Genomic DNA, 23,760 nt, shown 5'->3' with positions numbered 1-23,760 from the left:
AATATCTGTATGTACATTCAAAACTTTATTATGGAATACAGTGTAGAAAGCATTTTCCCAGTCAATGTAAATGACCTGCACAATATTACACAGCGGAAAACAAAAACCAATATATAATCCACAGAAAAGGTAGAAAGAAAATCCTGCTTCCTTTTCTAATCTACTGCCCTCTGTCGGGCTTCTAATGAGCACCCTCAGAAAAACCAAGGAGCCACCGCCCCCCAGACACTGAAGCCTCCTTCTGTACACTTCACTTACCATTTGCTTGTCTTTCTGTTGATGCTGCACTGAGATGATGAGACCTTTAATGTGACCCGAATATATGAAGCACGAATTTCTGACTGATGTTTTATTCCCTGCTTTCACATCCCGCTGCCCTCTCTCTCAATGCTGAAGTCATCTATACGCAGACTATACAGTTGGGCCTCTGAGGCATCGAAACGGTGTGCTTTGATGGCGGAGAGGTGAGCGGCATGCCTGAGGGAGAGTGGAGGAGGTGGTGGGGGTAGTAGGGGAGGATGAAGTGTGAATGCAATCCATTTTATACAGGCTGCCTGCCTGGCTGACTATTCATCTGGAACTGCAAGTCATTTCCTCTCTAAATGCTCCACCTGTTCTATCAGCAAACAGCAAAATGGTGACAAAAAGAGGGGGGGGAAGGAACAGACAGTCCAAAGACTGGATAGAAAAGAAAAAAAAAAAATCAGACTTAAAATGACAAAAAGCACGAACATTCAGAGGCTCCTAACTCACCGGACACCCAGGTCCGGCCATTTCCAGCAATAAACCACAAAAAAATGTTCAAAATAAAATGGTTTTATTTACGGATTTCAATAGGGATGCACCGATTCAACACTGACAGACTGGTGATCATGAGGCAAATCTAACCAACACAGAGATGAATCCATCCAGTGCCCCTCGTGTAGCTTCTAAACAGTGAGGTTAAAAAAAAAAGCATTTTTAGTTCAAACACACCGATCTGTTTTAAGTGTGTATCATACATGATTTTAAAGCCTGTCTACAGTAGATTTGATATTTCCAATCACGGTCACGTGATCACGAGTAGATAGTAAATGTACAATCTTGCTAGAATGACAATCTATAAGTGAGAGGATCTCAAGAGTGCGCAGCAATAAGATCTTTTTATCTTTTAAATCCTGATGTCATGCACTACATAGCAACAGATAAGACTTCAGCATTACCTCAGTAACATTACACACAATTTAAAAAAGAAGGACTTTACATCGGTCGACTTGTTTTTTTTTGTTTATATTCTTTTTTCTTAAAAACAAAACCTCGGAACAGAAAAAGAAGGGAAATCTCCAATATTCAGTTTATAACTGCCATCTCCAGTTATCATCGGGAGCCTTGTGTGACTTAAGCACAGCCCAGCTGTTGTAAAAATGCACGGGAGAAAAGATGGATAAAGAAGGTAGGGAGAGGGGACAGATGCTCCTGTACTCTCGAGTGTAGACTGCAGAGAGAGTGCAGTCGTGATGCGGCTCTGGGCTTCACCCTCACATATCATTCCACTATATTATCTTTAAAACCAGAATAGAAATGAATAATCTTGACATCTGGATATTCTGCAGCGAGATTTTATCAATGAGGCCCAGATGAGTGTGAACATGCAGATCAGTCCTCAACTAAAACCATCCCAAGCCATGAAAACAGTCTCCACCAGCATTCCTGATTCAGCATGAACAATGCACACTTCTGACTCTAAAGGGTGCGTTTGTTTTGATTCTCTGGGTGGTGCGGGGACGCCGTTAACCACACGGCAGCAGGACCAGATGGAGGAACATATCAAGATATATAAATAAAAACACCTCTATAGAAATGTAATTAAAAGGCGTCCCCAGCCCCAATAAAGTGAAAACACTTGGTGCAAATTGGCTCGGCAACATTGTCCGCACAAACAAAATTTAATATTCAAATAAAGATAAAAATGGAGAAAAAAAAAAAAACCCGGTTGCTTTCAATCAGAGCATTTGTGACTTTTTTCAGCCATGATCTAATCTGTGCTGCCTTCTGCCTACATGGGAGGGGGTGAGGAAATGAAGGATAGGAGGAGGTGATGTGTGAGAGGAGATGTTTGTGTTTGTGGGAGTGGACCGGCGATGACGTTCTCAGTTCTGCATCTGCTCAAAGAACTTGTAAGTTGGATTCTCGTAACCATTCTGCTGCATCTTGGACAGGTGGCGCTCCTCTGGGGTGACGGCAGCATCCACCTGGAGGGGGTCGTGAGACAAGGGGTGACACAGAAAGGAAATTCAAAGACCATTATTTCAATAGGAAATTGATTTAGAGCCAAGTTCACATCTTAAGCGATTTCACTTATATTTCAAGCCGTTCATCCACGCTGTATCCATCCATCAGGCTTGCACTCCCCCCCCCACCTCTCCAGAACAGCATGTCCACGTACACACACCGGCACATGCACACAGAGTAGTCACATGCCGAGGTCAGCTATTTCTCACCTCAATGATTCCATGGTGGATGGAAGTATACTGCTTCTTTCTCAGCATCACCAGGGTGATGACAATCACGGTTGCTATAACAACACCTCCAACCATGAGCCCAATGATGGCACCCTTGTTAGAGCCCACATCCTCAGCAAAGAAGACCTGTGGGAGGTGAAAGGGCAAGATGTTCAGGAGGCCTGTGGTTTAGTCATACATGCCGTCAGTGCCGGCGTGAGGAGCAGGAAGCAGCACCGGGACCTTTATTTATAGTGTAGAATTGGACAGATTTCCCCCAACTTTGCTAGAGACAAGCTTCCACTTCTCATGATGGCAACATGATGAAGACATCCTGTGGATTTAGTTGGTGTAATAGATCCTCTTTAGAAGTTAATCAAGTGTTCAAGTTCATCTGAGGTAAGATCAAAGCGTCCTACAGGTCCTAAATCAGCATATGATATCCTGCTGTTCTATTAAGCTATTTTCCCCATTTTTTTGTTGCATTGGCACCTATGAACATAATTACAATCAGATGGCACAAATTTTAAATAAATGCTACAGATACAGATCTCAACAATGCTACCAGTGTGCTGTGTGGATGCTCTGAGCTCTTTTCCACAATAATCCTGTGCAAAGCGGATTTGGACTAAGGAAAATATCAAATTAAGGGGACCACCTGACAGACTGCTCACTGTGAACACAAGAAATGCTAGGCGTAATAACATGCGGGGATTAAGAGCTTAAAGCCTTTAGGTGAGAGGAATAAGGTAGAGGGGTTTGGGATTTGTATGCGACCAGGGTGGATTGTGGGTTTTACAATCCTGAATGATATTAATGACTGAATGCAGAATTGGTACAGAACAACAATCTGCGGCTGCCTGAATAAATATTTACAGATGCAAAGGGCACAAAATGTAACTCTAATAGGAGCAGATGAGGCGCATCATCGAGGTGTCTCCACAGACACCCGTCTCCATGGTGACAACCTTGGGACATTACAAGGGAAGACAGACTGGAGACGCGGCCTCGTGGGAAAGTGAGATCAGAGTCTAAACTTGTATATGATGGCAACCTGTGTGTGTTTACCAGTTTCTGGTGGTGCACCTCATACTCAGTGCTCTGTCTATCCTCCGTCTCCATCCGCATGTTGGGAATAGCTTCCATCGACTTTCCAGTCACTTACAGGTGGAGGAAAAGCAAGACATTACGGATGATGACATATTTCACATCTCTTACCAAGAATTGCCCACAAAAAAATAAAGACATGACATTGAAAGCAGGATATAACACATAAATGAACATTAAAACGTTTAAGCACTTCCTAAAGCTGCTTTTGTGTCATAATGAAGGTAGAGGGGAGATGGATGGTTGCAAACAATGACCAAAAGAGGGCAGAAAAGTGTACGAATGTCTCATTTCTAAACAGAAAGTAACAATAACAAGCAAATATTTGAACTGGTATTTTGTTGTTATGTAGGATTTGATATTTTTTATGTTTCATGTAATTTAATTTTCAACTATGATTTGTTCAATTTCAATAAAACTTAAATATGATAACATTGGTATTTGGCAATGTTGATAATAAATAACCACATATGCTGGAAACAATTTCAAAGTGGTGCATCAGGCAGCAAAAATAGTTAAAAAATGACACACAGTGGAAAAAAGAGACATTAGTTCCTACCTGGCCGTGTGGGAACACCCCTTTCAAGAGTGGGGCGAGAGTCCACTGGCTCCACTAAAGAAAGAGAGAGAGGAGAGAGAGAGAGTGAATAATCTTAGTCTATTGGGGAACGTGATCTCTGTCACAAAGAAGTACCTTGGTTGTCAGTGTTGAGCTGGTTGAAGCTCTCAGGGTGAATGAAGCCCACTCCTCCCGCGGTGTCTTCCTGGGGCAACAGGTCAGTCTGACCGTCACCCAGTTCCTGGTCGGGCATCAGGGCGTCGTTACCGTAGCTCACTCTCACATCCGTCTGCAGGTTGGCCAGCTGCTGAGCCATCTCTGCCTGCTCTCTCTGCAGGAGTTCTGGGAGAAAGAGCGGAGGAAATGGGGAATTTATACAAATAATACCCTCTAGCTTTCACTTTGCTGTTTCATCAAGTTTCAAAAACTCTAAGAAAAATCCTGCGCAACTATATACATTACACATAAATGATCCGTTTATACAGATTTTCAGGTTGGGTCAAAAATCACAGGAACAGGCGGACCCCAAGAAATGGTTTTAAATAGACCTGCAGACAGCACGAAGTGAACGAGGCTGTTTCTACCGTGTGCGTTCTGCCAGAGTCTGATAGTCTCTGAACGAAGACACAGATGGCTGCGTGACGCACACAACTCCAATTAAAAAAAGGCCACACACACACCAAAAACCTGAAGGGGTAGAGAGAGGGAAGGGATTTATCTTCATTTTCAGGGGCTTCTGGGTACTAGAATTAGGCCACATGTGCCCTTATCAACGAAAACACATTATGAAGGCTGGAACTTTCAGTCTTCCTGATAAATGCGTCAAAACCAGAACAAAATGTCTTCTGTTGTATCTCTGTAATGCCAAGGTCAAAAGATAGGAAAAATGTGATGTAGTTGTGGCGATTCTAATGGATTTTGAATGGACTCTCACTGGATAACTGACCGTGACAGACATCATTTTCTTCAAATTAGATTTTTACGTTGAAGGCAACCAAATATCAAACTCACCAACTTGGTCCTGGATGTCATCAGCCACACTGGGCACCTTGTAGAGAAGTCCCAAAGACTGGTTCATGCGTTCTTCAATCACCCGCAGATGGGTCAGCACCTAACAACCAAGAGAACAAATAAAACATTTATGACACCTATTTAATGCACCTAGGCCAGGTTGTAATATTTGCAGGTTTGTTGTTCATTTTTCCTTCTTTTCATTTTATTTATTTGCTTTATTCTTTTTCCCCCACTTTTGTCCTTTCACCATCTCCTTTTAACTACATCTGAAGGGTTTTTTCCCCGTTGGCCACTTTATATGTACGGTACACCTTCCTAGTAAAGGCTTGGACAGCACACTGCCTTCACAACTGTCTTAATTCTTAATGGCATACGTTCAACAATGTTTTGGAAACATTTTGCAAAGATTTTTTTTGTCCATATTGACCTGATAGCAACCTATTCATTTCTTTTGTTTTTTAAATTCCAGTCAAATAAGGCAAACAAAGGTTCACCTGAGGTCTGATCTGTGCAGCCTTCTTGGGATCCACCATGCGAACATGTTCAAAGTGTTTGAGGGTGTGCTGCCTGTCCTTCTGCTCGGCTCGCACGTACTTCTTCAACAGGCTGAAGACGTGACGAGGCTGCCAAAGACAAGACACATAGACTGATTGTGATGAGATCAAACCCTAAAACCTCAATACATTCATCAAATGAAGCCATATCAAAACATAATCCCTCAGGAATCTGTGGCACCAAGCACAGACACTCGATATGACAACATGGACCTTGAAGCGGAACAAAAATAGGAACGTGACTGATAATTTACAGCAGGTCACATTAAAGGACTTTTAAAAATATCTCGCTTCAAAGGACCAAATCAAAAATTATTTTCATATGACTTTTAAAGCAACAATAAAAATTTGGAAAGCAGCAGAATTGCAAGATATTTCCAAAAAATGACAGTAAAGCATTTCCTTGTTGAACGTACCCTGGGTGGTTGCTGCTGCAGTGCGGTCAAGTAGCTCTCCAGAGCCAGGCGGCGGCGGTCGTTGAGCAGCGCTTCCACCCGGGCCATGTGGGTCTCTACCAGCTGCTGTCGTTCGCTGGCTGCCTCCTGCTCCAGAGCCTCCACTTTTTCCTGGAAACGCTGCACACACACATGCACGCTGAGGAAACAGATACACTGTACGACTCTCTGATGTGACTGTGCCCGTGTCTCACCTGGATGACTATTTTCTTGTCGGCACGCGGAAGGTTCTTGGCTTCCCTCTCGGCGTCCTCCCACTCTCTCATCACCTGTACATAAGAGAAGTAAAGAAACCCTCAGTTCTAACTCTCAGTTTGCTTTACTGCTCCATGTGGTCGGTTTCAATGGCTCTGTTTGACTCATTAAAATGTTCCTTTAATTCAGCCAAAGATCTGATGTAATAACACTGTTGCAAGTCCAAGAAATGAGATGTTACAAATTCACTTCCATATGCAACAGCACTGTGGTAAAACACAATGAGGTCAAATGAATGCCATCAGAATGACAAAGTATTTGGCAAAAAACAAAAGAGAAGAAAAACAATGTTGCTGTATAAACTGTGGGACTGTTGCAAACTTTGCAGAGTGAGCAGCACGTTTGAAGAACACAATTAATGCTGAACTGGCTGGGTCAGCTCAGGAGGGAGGGATTAACAAGTGCATGTATTAGATTTAGTTGAAGCGCCCATTACACTTCAATTTTCTATTCTGGGATGTTCCTGTCCCTTCTCATACCTGTGACATCCTCTCACGGTGTTTGGCCTCGAGGCTCTCTTTGGCCTTCTGAAAGTGGGCGTGCTCGTTCTCATCGGCAGGCGTCTCCAGATAGTGGTCGATGGCATCGGAGGAACTGGGCGAGGCTGTGGGTACTGGGAGAAACACAAGTGCAGAGAAGGAGATTGGCGGGGAGACGATGGTTTGCTTTTAATTAGATTAAGGCACAGCACAGCAATTCAAAATAGAGTTAAAAGGGTCAGTGTGAAACCAGGGGGAAAAGAAAGCCAAAAGACAAAGATAAAACCTCCACACAGGAAAATGCAAATTTGCCAGCAGCACTATAAACACACAGTCCCCCAAATCCATGAAATCAAGATATAATGAGTACAAAACATAACTAACTCTCTTCAGTATCGAATAAAGGTTTTAGTGGTTTGTGCGGGAGCATGCATGACTGTCATGGGTATCGTGTGAAAATGGATAAGACCGCATGAGACACAAAAAAAGTCGATCAGCTGAATGTTTCACACGGTGGAGTTCCTTCTTTGATCCAATGTGACCAAATAAAACAAAAACTTATTCAGCATATAGCTGAATAATTCATAGCAGAAATCCAAACTGCTTTAATATTCAAACAAAAACCTTATGTCAAACTAAAGCATTGCAGAAACACACACAAAAAGAAATTAAAAATATAGTGAGGTGTTTGCGTCTTGCTGCAAGGCGGATCATGTATGAGCACGTGTGTGCAGAATTTGACCAAAATCGCCGAGCCTCATACAACACTGCAAACAGCAATACGGCTAAACACTAAACTACCCCCTCTGCTAATCTATAACACACAGTACTGTAATCATGTGCGCACATACACAATCACACAACACACACTTCAGAAAAACAAAGGCAAAAGAAAAGTCTGTTTGGTAATTGGCTTTACAATGTGAAAATAAATCATTCCGTGTCAAGGTGGGCCAATTGTGAGTCAAAATCCTAATTTCCCATGTTGCTACTAATAATCCTAATGTGATGCAGAGGTGGTGAGCCATTATCTTTTGCTACCTGCACAAATAAATACCATCAAAATAAATATATAATACATAAGATGCCTGTAAAATGTGAAATACAAACCAGGCCAACTCTTTCCACCATGTTCGACAATGACACTGAACTATAAACAATTAAAATAGTTTAAATAGAAGATACTTTAGGCACAGTCCTTAAACAAATGTACATATGTCATGTTGCTAGTATGCTGAGAGACTGCACACAGTAGGTGAGTAGAAAAAAGAAAGATCAGAAGTGCAATTGAAATTTTAAAGAAAAGCTTTCCAGAGGCCGTTAATATTTGGGTGCCAGTAAACAGAGTTAGAGGAAATCAGGCGCTGCTGCCGGCAGGACTTACTGACGCTGCTGCAGACAGACAGGCAGTACTCCTCTGACTCAAAGTTATTCCTGTTGCCTCCGCAGCCACCGTAGATAAACTGAGCACAGCGACCATCCTCGCGGTCAAAGTACCAGCGGGGCAGCAAGGCCCGGCATGGACCAGTCTCTGCGTTGGCCCAGCACACATCTTGGAGGACAACATACACAGACTCACTGTCGTAACACAGTAACAGTAGTTTCTGTGGAGGGTTACAGATCTCACAACCTCATTTACAAACCAGGATACCTTTAAAACCTAAACCAAAGTCAAAAGGGTTAAAAGATTAAGTATTAAATAGTTTCCACAGAGCTCTCTGCTGTTGGAATGACCAGCAAAACATGTAATGGCCACAATGAAACAATTCACCTGACATAATGTTATTTTCAATTAAGTGATGAGTTGTCCTGCATTTAATTTGCGTTTATGCTTTATATAGAACGTCATTATTTTTTCTTTTTAATGGGTTCTGAATTTCCTTTAACAGCTACTGAACATTTGGGGGAAAAATCCAGTTCTAATTTAATGGGATGTGGCTAATGAACACACAGAAATGAAAAATGAGCACAATAAGAAAAATGACAGCAGGAAATTAATTGATAAGAAAACACATTTGCGCTTACGGGCTTGTTTCGCATGTGTGAAGAAACAATTACCAAGACTAGAAAACACACACCCACATCAGAAATGTTCCTCACCCCTGACAACCTCTTCCACAGACTCAGTGGTGGTGGTGGTGGTTGTCGTCATGGCAACGTTGGTCGTAGGCTCGTCTGTGTCAACGTCTTCGAGCTCTGCAAATATGTCGCTCTCATCGATTCCCATCTCATCATCCTCCTCGTCATCCTCCTCTTCCGCCACCTCTTCGTCCTCCTCTCCATCTCCATCTTGGTCGTTTTCCAGAACTTCGTCCTCTTCCTCATCCTCTTCATCCCCCTCCTCCTCCTCCTCTATGACAGATGGCCTGGTTTCCTCTTGCTGCGCCACTGGCTCTGGATCCCGCATCATGCTGGGAAGCAATGGATGGAGGAAAAGAAGTCAGTAAATTTAAAGGAGGGAATATGGAGAGGAGAGGTGGGCAGGGTAATGCAAAGATGGAATGAAGGACAAGGACAGGGAGATGTTAAATTAAAACCTGTCTGCTTCTTGCTTCCAAGCAGACAAATAAAAGGGACGCTGATGTATCATTCCGCCGCTGCCTGTTTTCTGACGCATCACTTTACCACCAACTGTTGGTACCTGTTGTCCGAGTAGTCGTTTTCTGCTCCCCCCCACCACACGTCGGAATCGTCAGTGTCCTTTTCGGCACTGTCCACGTCGCGCTCCGCCTCCGCGGGGCAGCACACAAACTCCACACCTCGGAAACGGTCAATGCCACAGGGCAACAGCATCCCGTAGTCGTGGAGGTTCATGGTGCGGTCTCCACAGGACTAAAGACACAAAGAAAGCCGTGACTGTTCCTGAGTGGCAGCTCTGTCTCCCACTACATACATTCAGACCCAACCATCTTATCCACTTACAAAACAGAAATAAACACATTTATAGACAGGAAAATTCAGGCTATATTGGAGGGAATAATATTGTTACATGGCACAGCAAAAGAAATGTTAACTTGAGACATGTAGCACTGAAAGTACAAACATTGATACAATTCTAAAGAAAAATAAATGTACTCATAATTTAGACCACATAGTCCCCCCACTGTGAATATTGTGCAAGGTCTGCACCCACCTCCTTGGCAACAGTGTGCCAGTGCAGATGGCTCTCACATTGATTCATGCGCTCCTGGTGCAGGAACTTGCACTTGTCAGGAACGAGCAGGGCATCACTCACAAACTCTCCTACTGCAGCAAAAGCAATATCAATTTTTAATTTCTACAAAATGAGCTTCATCTCAGCATTCTTACATCAATAAACTAATAACTAAAAACTAATAAAAAACAAAAAAAAAGTCCTGCAATCTTCAGCAATATTTGGGCCTCACCCAGGCAGCGGTAGGGCACCACGATGTGCATGTGATTGCGACAATGCTTGCGTCCCATCTTGCACCAGTTCTGAATGCTGACAGGCTGATTGGCTTCTACCACATTGGTAATCTGGAGCTCGGGGTACACCTGCACACAGTATTATGCATTTTAGAGATGTTTTGTTTCAAGACATTAAAGAGGACTAAAAGACGGTGGGTTTAAGTTATCCAGCATCACTGGATAAATGACAAAAATATTTGAAAATCCCACAAAATGTGTCATACAATTAAGTATCACAGCTTCAGTCACAACAGTAGCTGCCATCAGCCATGAGCTCACAGTTAGTCATCTGGGGGAAATAATAAGGTCGCAGTGTGTTTGTTACACAATTTCTGGCTTAGTTGGTGTCACAAACACCGTCTAATTAAAAGTCATCCAAGGGTTTTAAAACATGAAATTGCATGGACTTAAGCACTTTGTTTACTTAGGAGTTTTAGGCTCATCTTATCCTGCCAAATTAGGAATTCTGGTTACATTTAAAAAAAAAAAAAAAAAAAAACAACCCAAAAACATCTGTGCTGTCCTCTGCACTTCTAAACTCACAAGGATAACTTCATTTTCATGCTCAAACATTTAAAATGGACTATGTTGATGCAGTACAAGGAAAAAAACACAATGCTCAGTTATAAGCTTAGTAGTGTTAGTTAAATATTAGACATCTCTATTTGGTATATGCGATAATCAGTCTGCCTACAGGGAATAATGGGTAAGAAGTTACTATGAGCTAGTACATTTAGCATAGCATTAACACCCGAGTTTATTGCAGTACTACTGTTTTTTACTTATTGGGTTATTAGAATATCATCTGCCCCTTGAAGGAATTTTTATATTACACATGAGCTCTAAATAAGTAAATAAATATAAACATGCATAATAAGTCAATTGATTCTACGGTTTTTAAGCTACCCACACACTACCCACATCGTACCTCCTGGCAGTACTGCAGGATGCCCTCCTTGGTGCTGATGCAGCTCTTGGTGCTTGAGGGGTCCGGCTCCCATTTGCCGCTCTGCACGTTGATGTGCATGTTGAGTTTGCCGCAAAACATGGCAACCTGGGGCTCTGCCAAAAGACCCATGGAAACATCTGTAGGTACCTGAGGGGGATAGACCAGAAAGAAAAATGTTCCATTTGTGAAAGATAACCGATTAGGCTGTTAAACAGATTATAAGATAATGCGAGTCACATTAGGGTAACAGCGAAGGCAATAAGAATGACATTTCCATCAATAACTCTGGTTTCTCATTGTAATGATCCACACACACAGTGCCTTAAGAGCAATTAAATGTGCCAAAACTCCTCTGAAGAACATGATAGAGAAATAAAGGAAGAAAAACAAGGGCAAAGAACACTAAAATCAATAGCTTCAGAATGCACTGCCAAAAACAACAGGCCTGGAGAAAAACTGTTTATTTTGTTTCTCCACAGCTAAACTCTGTGGTACACAAGATGGGAATTCTGTACATTTGCTATATATGCCGGCAGTATTGGAGAGCTTTCTTTGGGACACTTTCATTATATAACCCCAGATTCATTTTTGGTTGATTTATTCAAGTACACCATAGACTCTGCACAACAGCAGGTTGGCTGGAGGCAACAGCAGTGTGTGTGTGTGTGCGCGTGTGCGCAAATGTATGTGTGAGGTATCGCCAAGTTTCCCTTCAGCATGAATGCATTAATTTTTATGTTAATTTACCGTGTGTGCGATTGAGCCTCGGCTGGCATGTTTGTGTTGCCATGAGCGCATGAGGAGGGTTTGTGTACGAGTTCCCTCAGGATCAGAGGTGAAGACAAACCACTGAATGTCTGCATTGTGCTGGCAAATGAGCCAAAAACAAAATGGGAGGGGAGAGAGGGATGAAAAGAGCAAGAGACATGAGGAGAGAGGAAAGGTCCTGTTGCCTTTGTGTGCTGCCTAATCTTGTTAATGGTTCTGAGGGCCCTGGCAGGCAAACAAATGTTTTGTGTGATGGATAGCATATTTCTTTCCCCAGACTTGATTCTCTCAAACCCACCATAAGGCCCCCTCCACTATGAGGCTAACTGGTGGTGGAGGGCATCAAGCTGGCTTTAAAGCCCTGAATCAATATGGCATGCATGCATGTTAGATTTCTAATGGATTATATTACGGCTCGTTTGTACACAGTGGTTGTATTTGCACAGACAGATGGATACTCTTGAGTACTGACTTCCTTTTCAATTATAGTCAATCAAACCTGGGCGAGCGAAAGTGCATCCCTTTCAACAAAATCACAAAGTGCATAGTTCTTTACTAGAAGTCCAGTATTTTGTGAAAATGGAATCACCAACTAATCAGGTAATGTTGAGCATCCAGCGTAGGGCTGAATATTAAGGAAAAGTTGATTTGTAACAGGTTCAAATGAAGTACTACAGTGAAGTGCTATACTTGGGATTCGTTCCTGTGGCCCTCAAGGATTTGAATGCAAAAAAAAAAAGTTATAATACCAAGGTGGACTGTAATAAATCAATCTGATGTGCTGAAGGTGGCACAAAAGTAATTCAGATGTGATTTTTTATTGGTGTTGCATTGCATCATATTTCAGACAGAGCCAAATATCACGTCCAACCTCCAGAGTCCTGAGGGGAAGAAGTGGTAATAAGATTCACAAACAAAAATAATACAGGGTCGTTGTGCAGCATGGCCTCCGTACAAGATCTATACTACCATCTCATAGAACTGTGTCCAGAATAATTTCCATACACTTGGGGTGTCAACAAACGTGTGTACTTGGGTGCCTCATATTCATGAGCAAAGCAATAACCACGCAAACAAACAAGTTAAAACCATATTTTTATTGGGAAATTAAAAAGGAGTGTCCTGTTACTTGCGGAGGAGTGACGATGCACAACCTTAAATTGATTAATTACTAAAAAATTGCCCTGAGATGTTTCATATATTTTGTGGAAAATAACTGTCACTTCCAGGGCATATGTTGGATAACCTCAGAATTCTACTTCAAAAATCAAATCAAATAATTAGAAAAATGCCAACGTTACAGTTTCAAGGATGAGCCGACATAGCAAAAAGATCTAATCAGGGGATCAGACAAAAGGACCTCCATCCAAAGGAAAATACGATGAAATCCAAATGTGTGCATAACACGTCAGATTCTATGTGACCCAGATTAACAATTCCAAATCCAACATACCAATGGAAAATCCACAAGTCAAATATGCACCTTCATTCAGGTCAAATATGCACCTTTGTTTCCCCCCACCCCTCTGTGCAAGCTGCAGTGGCACAGAAATGGGTAAATCCCTCACGCAAGAGCACCCACGTGCACAAAGCAAGAAAATCCCCCTCCCTTCCCAGCCCGCATTAACTGCACCACATGGCGGCATAACACCGTCGGTCATCAGTCCTGACACTTGACCATCTGCACCACATGGGGCGGGGGGTTGGGGGTGCACTGGGGGTCATTCTACTGCGGCCGACTCTAGGCAGACCTTTTAAATCTTCAAAAGAAATCATCTGTCTGCCTTATCTTTTAATTAGCCCACCTTTAAGGTGTCTGGTTTCAGTTTGACCATGTCTGTACAGGCTTTGGGGCGCGAGACTACCCAACATCCCCTCTGCTTGAGGCATACGTAGGCAAATCAACACCAGCTGCTCATTGACATTCAAATTCTTAGTCTCAGCTTCTATTTGGCTGGCAAATCATAGCCTTGCCAGTCACTTCTTCTTCTGCTTTCTGCCTAATCATGGCTACCTCCCCCCCACTGTCTTTCAGCTGAAGGTGCAGAAGGAAGGAAGGGGGTAGGCCAAGTCTTTACTGTGAGCTTATAAATCAGTGTTTCAGGATGACAGTGGCGGAACAAGAGCAGGCAGAGACGGAAAAAGAACAATAGCCATGAGAGCAAATGGTGGGGAAGATTAGTGAACAACAAGCGCTGGGACTGGAACAGAAGGCTGAGCACTATGTCAGACAGACAACATTTGGGTAAGAGACAATGACCAAGGCCAGGAGAAATTGTGAGAGATTGGAGGAAATGATGCTATCAGAAAGATGTAGTTTACAGAAAAAGGACAGGCTACATTCAGAAATGGTTGATTCTTTAGCAGCACTATAAGAGCGCTTCAAATATTCCATGCATTTCATGCAAATTCCACAGATCCCAGTGACTATTATACAACTGTGAAATTGTTTCAAATCTTTTCTGGCCTATCTTTGTTGCTCCTTGGGATTTTCTCCAATTGCAGCAACATTGACAAAAGTCCTTTCCTTTACATTTAAAAACAGTGGAACCAGTTAAATGCTTTTCCACCACAACGCCAACATGTTAAATGGCAGGTCCGCACACATTTTCTAGTTGTGTGCAAATGTATCCGTTTATAATTAGGCTGATTTCATCCTTTTCCTTAAAATCACAAGCATTTTAAGAAATGTATATTTAGCAATTAAGGCGAGTGTAAGTATTGTTTTATTTTGGCCCTGAAGACAGGATCTTCACTAAACAGCAGACAAAAGCACATTATCAGCAGCCATGTTAAACGTGACGACACCTGGCTTCCTTCATCCAGTTCCACCTGACATTCCTGCCAGTCCATCATCCAGCAGGAAAGGGGAATAATCAGTAATCTGGACACCGAGGATTAGGACTGCAGCCTGGTCAGGACAAATACCCCCTTTTGGTCTCAATCTGGCATCATAATGGCACGGAATAAGCCGAAGGAAAGAAAGCTGATTCTGAAGAACACTGCCCGGCCTTATCCAAGATAGCTCAATTAAAGCAGTACCAGCAGGCGTACGTTATTTGATGTGTTCCAACTGCAGCAGAGAGGCTTTGTTTGTTTTACTGCTTTAAAAAAAAATTCTATTTTTATTTTCATAAATGTACCAAAACAGAAAACCTAGAGCTGCACACAAACCATGATGATGCTGTTCATGACATATAGTTCTGGTTAGGGACACAACAAAGAACAAAACTACCCCTCATAATTTAAAGACAAATTAAATTCATCACCCCAAGGGAGGAAGATAAAAAGACAGAAAAATAGGCAAATCTAATAATATAATGTAATAACATACAAGTTTCTCGTAACGCGGTGATTAAAGGGAGATTACATGCTGCCGCAATTTTACAGAGTGTTTTCCTACCTAAAAGGTCGTCTGTGATGAAGATGACAAATCCAATGCATCAGTTCACAGTAGCTATGTGTATTGGGGTGGAGGTTGTTTTTTTTGACATTTTAATTTAAAATTGCATTTTCCATCTCAGGTGACCCATTTTTCATTCCACAGCTGGAAACCGTGACCCAAATCACATCCATCAGATTCAGCAGAACCTTGTAACGCAATCTCTGCTCCAATCACGTCAGGATATATATTTGGAAGTATGGTCACATGCTGTTTAAAGTTTCACTTTTGGCTTGCTCAATAAACAGTACTTAGACTAAGTTTTAAAGCTCGAATCAATGTGGCATTATCTGCTCTGCTGTGAAACACACCATCAATATCTGTGTGCCGTAAGAAGCTATGATTCCATTGAATCCATAAAAATAACTAAATTATACACCCAGAGCTGCAGAAGTAAACATGGTGTCTGAAATAAAAGGCTCAGACAGTGACCATGCAGTACAAAAATATATCTGCTTTTCCAACAACCCGTCCCCCCAAGCTATATATTCCATCTGATATAGGGTCTGTGAGGGCTCCAAACTGCTGGAATACAGGCAGAGCACGCATCATTAAGATTAAAATGGGATTTGACCTGAGCCATTTTTGTGCCTGCCTTCATGGAGAAAAGATTATTTTCACATATCTCCAGCAGCCCGGCATCAGATATGTGTGGGCTCTTGATGGGCATAAATCTTTTATGCAAATGGTTGCATTTTCATTTCGCCTTCTACATATGAAGGGTCTTGTATAAGATGTGCCCACACTGCTGGCCGGCCCTTTTACATATATGATCAGCAGCAATCTTTCAAGTGGGCTTATGGGAGCCAGCTCAACAGTGCTATTAATTGTAAGTCTTATCCGAGAGGCCCAGGCCTGCCGTGGGGGAGTTGGGTGAAGAGGGTGGTGGGTGTCTTAGATCAGCTCTCAACCCCTGGGGAAGACCTCCCTGCAAAGTAAGATGTGTCATGTGGCTCCACACAAGTTATCAGACACATTTTATCCCAATCCGAGCCAGTATCATGAGGCGCGACTTTATTAGTGGTGCAGGCTGCAGCATGATGCACCAAAATAACATCAGCTGGTGACTGCTGAAGAGAAAGAGAGAATTAAAAAAATAGGAGACATTGGACGACTTTAAACCGTTATGATTCTGATAGCGTGATATGGAACACTATAAAAATAAATCGCTTCGCTTTCGGCCATTAATCTTCGAGTTATGAGAAAAATAAGGACAAATGTGGCTCCCTGTGGGTTGTTTGTGAGCCGCATCACTGTGAAAATCTATTTCCTAAACCCAGCAAGAGATTCAGTGCCTAATTTTCAAGATAAGATTGCAAAAATGTCGGTGTAGTGTGTGTGTGGGTGTGTGTGGGTGTGGCCATCATTGCATGATGTTTGAGCAGCACATCTAGAAGAATGTGAATCCCAGAGAATCTCCAGACTCTCTCCTTTCTACATTTATCTGTGCACACATAAGGAGAGTCTCTGCTTCAAACAAACAAATTTTATGTCACACTGCAGATAGTTTGATTATGAGCTAGAGCGAATGTGCTGTGGTCTTTGGGTGCTTGCTATGTGAGCAAAGCCCTTGCCACCCATCGGACGATTTCAGCATCAGCACGCACTGCCAGAAGCTTCTGATCCCCTCCTATCTCTAGTCATAGAGGGATCTTGTTGCTGTTGTGTAAATATCACCATCCTTCTTCCCCTTCCATGCCGACTCACTGCTCTGCATGCTGTTCCACGGGGTCAAGTGCTGGGTTCAATCATGGGACTCAAAAACTCCGATCTAGAGCCAGGAGGAACAAATCTAGCCAATAAAACACAGACATCGGAGCTGACACATGTAGATCCTGGTGGATAAATGGCTTTAGAATTCCATTTTACTGGCAAAGTCACTGGTTTTAGCTTCAGTAAATGAGGCCAAACCTGTTGCTTGACCAGCTTGTGGACTGCTGACTTTGCTGCATTATTTTCCTTCAAGCGCCTCTGGAATCAATGGGCTCAGTCTTTCATTAACATCGATTTGTGAAAGTGCTTGATTTAAAAAAAGGAGATAACAGGATTTCCCCTTCTGGGCAAATATAGAGTAAATAGGTTTATTATAGTGTTAAACAACAAAAAAAGATCCTTTTTGGCATAAATGAACCTTGAAAACTGCAAACAATAACAGCACTTTCCAGTACCAGCGCTGTTAGATGACTCAGGAGTCAGTGAGGTTTTTGCTTCCAGAGGGAATCTTCAATTAGCATGAAGCCTAAGCTAATCTTCCCTGGAGACTTTGCTGAAATCTCAGATAAATGTGTCATAAGCAGATGAAAGGAAAAGATCAGCCTAAACAAATTGTAAAAAAAGTGATGAAGGGTCTCCTGGTTTCCTTGGTTATAATCACTATGGATACGAAGACTGCCTGCATGTCGACCCCAAGGAAACTGTCTGTTGCAATCCCCCTCTGCGCAGCACAATTATCCAACTCGACTGGGAGCTGGTATGTCATCATCTACCTAGGCTGCTCCTGCACATTAAATATGTGTTAATGAAGCTACTGACCAGGATGCAGAAGCTCCTTCTGCACCTGGAACTAAAATCAAGCTAATGGAAAGGAAGGTCAATCATTCACTATCTGTGAACCTACTGATGAAACACTCCGTAAACATGAGGATGCTGATCTCTTACGTCATCATTAACAGTATTTTGACTAGTGATTCACTCATTATTTTTGGAAACCAGTTGGGATTTACACAAGGAAATCCACTAAGAACTAAAAATAAAATATAGGCAAAATAAATTTACACCAGTGATGAGTTTTGTTACTTTGGGTTCTCCTTCAAAAGGTGCTAACCTAAACATGAGACTGAACCACGCACGCACGCGTGCACACACACACACACACCATCACTCGCACAGCACAAACACGGGAAGTGTGTGTTATCACAGAGAACAAACAGGAGACAGATCCAGGAATAGCCAAGAATGCACAGCCATTTTCAGATGAAAATCTACTCTCACATTTGTTCCCATGCTCTGAAAACAAGTTGCCATTTTAAAACAGGTGCTCTAATTTCACACCCTTAAATGCCAGACAACTCAACACCTATGATGGATGCTATGTCGCTCGACATGGAGGGTGACTCCTCAAGGTGAGCTACATGTGCAATAGTGGTAATGCATTAAACACTATAGCAAGATGGATAAATCTCTGGTACAACAAAAGAAATTGCATAAATGTATTAGTCTTCTTTACTACTACTCTACAGTAGTAGAATGTCTCATATTGGGAGGTAAATGGAAAAAAATGGAAGTGTAAACTGGCGAAGAGCTTTAGACTAGCCTGGTGTCAGTCCTGGGCCTCATCCGAGAGCTGTGATGAGCAGAGCCTTCTATGGGTTAAAGGAGATTCCGTCTGTGATCCGACATGAGCAGCTTGTTGAAGCGGATGCGGTATTAATTCCCACTGTGTCTGGGTCTGAGATGTCCCACAGACAGTAAGCACATGTGTGTACACTATAGAATTAACTACAGTATTACAACGGCTGGAGTAGCTCCTTTATGCCAGCACAATACCACCAAAAATATTGTTTATTTGTTAGTAAATCCATTCTACATCCACCATAATTCATCTACAATCAGAGGTGACTGGTTTACAATAATTTATTACTCTGTTTGTTGACGAAGGTACATCAAATTAATATTTTTAAAAGGTAAAATCGAACCCAAGAGTCCCTAAAGGAGCGTCTGGCCTGAGGCTCATGTATGAGTGTCGCCATGGGAAAAAAGCACATAAAAAAATTATTAACCATTCATCACCTAACTCATAACACACACACTAATGTTTGCATGAGTGGCCAAATCCACGATTAAAAATGGACTGTAATGGTATCAGTCAGATTTTATGGCAAGGTTGTCTGCCATGTGAGGTGGCAGATCAGTCACACATGCAAAGACACAGTTTAACCTTGGAGGGGATACATCTGAAGAGTTCCCTGCACGTGCTGCAGCTTACAGGAGCCATAGCCAGGCTTCCAAGCCTATTATTCAAAGACCGTAGCAAAGGCTGATATGTCAGGAGTGTGCTGAAATTCACAGAGGGAAAACAACAGTCCAACAGTGATGAATGCCGCTGCTGCACAGAGGGACATTCTGGAGATTAGAAGAAACTGATGGGCTCCCAGATGAACACAGGTAATAAAAGCTCAGAGTGAGCTCGTGTTTGACGGAAGAAGCAAATGAGTTGGGTAACTGGTGTAGACAACTGAGGACGCAAGTGAACAAAATGAAAGTCTGGACTGAGGTCTGAACCTACTCCAAGGTCTTTTTCACAAACTGAACTTAATGCACTAGGTTCCAACGCACGTTTTGAACTGCACCGTATATGCAGGCAAAGCTGAACAACTTATTCGAGCCCAACATTTGAACTAGAGGTCCAAAAATTAAAGCACTGCAAAGCAAAGATGATTACCTATCTGGCTGGGGAGCTTTTGTTTTCATACCATTGGTATATTTGTTAGTAGCTTCATTATCTTGTGTTATCCCAACACTAACATTCTGGAATCCTCTATTAGTTCAAGCAAGCCAACAACGTTTCTAACAACACCTTATATCTGATATCTATCTCAGCACGCCCTTGAAACAGAGATATTTTCAAAGAAAAATGTGCAACTCATGATTGTGTAGAAAAGGCAAACAAGAAAAACACAAGAGAGCAGATAAACGCCAACGGTAACCTGACTTGCGTCATGCTTGGTGAAGGTTAACGTGCCTGAAAGGCCTGGAGCCGACTTAAGAAGGAAAACAGTAGAAACACAAGCCCAAAACAACTCGTTCTTGTCTCTATGCAGGGCCCATGACAACGGAAACAACATTATCAAAAGGTTGCAGAATTATTTTCTCCTACACAGACGGGGGGATGAAGGGAAAAGTGATTTGGAAGTGGTGCAATGAGACGTCTGCTGTTGACCCAACTGAGATGGACAATGTGTAGAGTATGAACCAGAATAAAAATATATCATTTCATTGTAATTCTAATGATGAAGTCGTATAGCTCAAGGTGGCATGACTCATTCGGTTCAACCAACAGCTCGAAAGTATATTATATTTACTTATTGATTCCTGTAAAAGCAAGTAAAAATAGCACAGTTGGCACTCTAAAAGATGGATGGACAATCACGGGTAATATCCATCTTAGAATTTCAAGAGGAGTCATATTGAAGCAGGAAATAGGTGTGGCGAAAGAAGCCATTTTGGCGTCTATCGCCAAGAATCTAATCAAACGCTTCTGCTGCCAGGTCAACAAACAGAATGGAAAACTGAATGACTCATTGATATTAGCTTCAGCAGGCCTAAATACAGCTCGGTCACAAGATCGTGGATTAAAGAAATTTATTCTGTGCAAGCACTCTCACAATGGTTTGGGATTGTTTTTGCTGGAAATTCCAAAAATCTCTTAACTGTGGCAGAAGCAGCAGAGGAGGTGCCAGATAGAGCACTGCCAACAGCAATAATGGCATTAAGCTGCAGGCTACAGGACTGCAGAATGCACACATTTGAGAGCCAGTCTTCAAGCATTATAGAAATACACAATGGCAGGTGTCCAGTTACTGTGTTCCAAGCAGCCGGCGGGAAAATACTGTGTGCTCACTAGTGGGTGTGGGTGTGTAGTTGTGAGGGCTATAACAAGATCAAAAACTTTTAGCAATAAATTAAATTTCATCTTGCCACCTTATTCATGCCTCATAACTTCCCTCCTTTGATGAGCAGAACCCAAATGGGTGAGTGTGCCTTACTAACAATGCACTACAAATAAAGACAACACTTTTTGTGTTGACAGACCGGATTATAGTCGATAGCAAACAATACCTGCGTTCGGTTGACACGCGTGCTTATTTCATATTAGGACCATTGTAATTTTCTGCATTTTTTTTTCAGCTGAAAGCATGGAAGAAATTACAAAAACAATTCCAAAATAAATGACTTATGCTGTAACACAGATGAAAACAACATCACAACCCACTTTGTGATGTCGTACTGATGCTGAGTAGCTATGGTTACAAACGGTCCTGTGTGAAGCTGAATTGGACTTTATGTCTCAATGGAAACGTGACAAATGATGGTCACGTGGCATAATTTCTGACTAAGCACAAAACAGTTGCTCAAAGCGGTTAAAAAAATGACTCGAAGAAGTACATCCAACATTGGTCAACAGTGTCATAATAGATAGTAACACCCATATCATGGCCAAATCTGAGATATTGTGATAAGCGTGGTTCACGACTGGTTCCCATGACTCACTTGAACTTCTCAGAAATCAAAAAGGGAACCTACAACTATCGTAAAACGGTAAACTGACACGGTAAATTCCGCACAAATTTCTGATTTTTCATACTCCCCAGTGACAACAAATCTGTGTGTTTGATATGGCCATGGAATAAGAGAAAATGGACAACAGGAACTTGGGAGGGCATAATTTAGCAATACTTTAAGTCCCAACCTAGAAACTCTAATCACATAAATCAAAGGAATATAAAGAAAATATAAGCTGAAGCGCAACAATGACCACAAGGCCAGTGTTTGGTTTCGTTTCCCGACCTCAGATCAGCACTGCAGTGCAGCGCCGCCATCTTACCTCCCCATTCTTTTCCCCATCTGGCTGAAATATGAAGGAGAACACGGCTGATGTTCCTTTTCAGATAAAACCGAAATTTCTAAGGCTCTGTGGGCTTTGGTTATACCGGATTTTGACCTCAAGACTTTCACATAATGGAACCAGATGTCTCATTGTCTTTTTTCCTCCATTCCTCAAACACGCCCACCCTCTTAAATTTAGCCCCGAGGTGATGAAAAAAGAGACAACAACGCTTTTCGTTTTAAACACCGTGATGGATTTTACGCTATACATATATATATTTCAATAATAATAAAATCGACACTAAATAGCGTGTTACGATGACATGGTTCAGAACAATCACCGCAGTAGGTTTCACGGTAAAAATCAAGAGTGGACATTCCAAAATTCTGTATCACTGCTTCTTGGATTTAAGCTACAAGATGAATCACTGTGTGGGCACATTAACACAAATGTCACTGGTATATTTATATTAACATTTCGCTGTTCCCAAAATAACAGATTTAAAGGGGAGACTGTGGTGAAAATGCCAGCGGAGCACACGTATTGTTCTCTACGACATGTCCTTTCGTCAAAAACTCGATCATCTATAGTAGAAAATTAAGAGAGGGGGTAATTATCGAAATTTCATTAAAGAGATTTAGTATTTTGGGTTTAATAAAATAGGGTTTGGTCTGTGATTTAGAGATTCCTCGCTATTCCTCATAGTCGTGTTCTATAACACACTTCCGGTTAAAGTCTTCAACATAAAGTGTCAAGATCGGCCTCCATTTTAACAGCACAATTATCTTATTTTTCCACATTTACATACCGGCAAATAAATTATTATGATTTTTATTATTAAACCTAAAGCTCAAGCCTAAAATAGTTATTGGTAAACCCAAAGCTCTACGGAATTCGCATCGATTAAATCAAATGCCACGTAAAACAAGCTTTATGAGGTCTGGCCGCTTGGATCTTGATCGGGTAAATTAATTATTTCACTTTTCCTTGTTACAACTCAATACAATTCAGTGTCGCGGCCGTTTTGAATCCATTTCGACACGTTCCGAGCTTTAAATGTGGAGGAACCTCCGCTCAGACTCCTTCCTGTCGCTGCCTAGCTTGACTCGGCTCGGTTATGGTGGAAAATATTGCAAATTCTAGCCTAAAGAAGCAGCTCCCTTACCTCCGCAGCCAGGGCCGACGCCGCTGCTACCAGCAACAGCAAAGCGACACTGTCCCCCATCTTTTCTTGGCGTTGAGGCGGCGCTCCGAGCGGCAGCGTTTCGGCGGGCGGTGGGAGCGTTTGCGTCGGCAGAGAGCGGAGCGTTCGGCGCTGTCGACGACCGCGGTGATGTTGAGCGATGGCGAAGCTGCCCAGCTGCTCTCGGTCGGATCACCTGACCGGCGTCGAGTGGGATGAGCACGCACGCACGCACGCACACAAAGAAGCGTGAATCCTTCACCAGACACGATTATTCGAAAAGGAATGCGGCTACTAAAACGTTTTATGTGGTCAAACGTGTCAAGTGTGTCAATATTTGGAATTGATTTTGGTTTATCTCGACATAAAAAACCCAATTACCTGCTAAATACATTTGTTTTAGGTAAACATGATTTAGTTGTTTGCTTAGTAATGGTGCAAAGTTTTTTTTTTCAGTTTTTATCTCTGGTGGAATCAAT

At 42.2% G+C, this 23,760-nt stretch overlaps 1 protein-coding gene across 3 annotated transcripts; it reads right to left on the bottom strand.

The window, feature by feature from the left end:
• Positions 1–4: 4 nt before the first annotated feature.
• On the bottom strand, positions 5–23,509 carry appa (amyloid beta (A4) precursor protein a). Of its 3 annotated transcripts, none has more exons than XM_057026820.1 (17): positions 23,264–23,509; positions 11,261–11,428; positions 10,290–10,419; positions 10,037–10,146; positions 9,545–9,735; positions 9,004–9,314; positions 8,288–8,455; positions 6,904–7,037; positions 6,364–6,438; positions 6,131–6,289; positions 5,655–5,783; positions 5,158–5,257; positions 4,282–4,488; positions 4,147–4,200; positions 3,549–3,640; positions 2,481–2,627; positions 5–2,231 (listed from the first exon to the last, which is right to left on the bottom strand). In XM_057026820.1, exons 1-17 carry the CDS (start codon positions 23,321–23,323, stop codon positions 2,130–2,132), a joined length of 2,337 nt encoding a protein of 778 aa, XP_056882800.1. In that variant the 5' UTR covers positions 23,324–23,509; the 3' UTR covers positions 5–2,129. The 3 variants fall into 3 exon arrangements, with proteins under 3 accessions (XP_056882800.1, XP_056882799.1, XP_056882801.1); XM_057026819.1 differs by having other exon boundaries at positions 10,037–10,149; positions 23,264–23,508; XM_057026821.1 differs by lacking the exon at positions 8,288–8,455 and having other exon boundaries at positions 10,037–10,149; positions 23,264–23,508.
• Between the last annotated feature and the right edge of the window lie 251 nt (positions 23,510–23,760).

This window comes from Takifugu flavidus, chromosome 3 (assembly GCF_003711565.1).
Source record: "Takifugu flavidus isolate HTHZ2018 chromosome 3, ASM371156v2, whole genome shotgun sequence".
In the NCBI taxonomy this organism is placed as follows: domain Eukaryota; kingdom Metazoa; phylum Chordata; class Actinopteri; order Tetraodontiformes; family Tetraodontidae; genus Takifugu; species Takifugu flavidus.
Note: the sequence above shows the minus strand (reverse complement) of the source record. Positions and strands in the feature narration are given on the sequence as shown.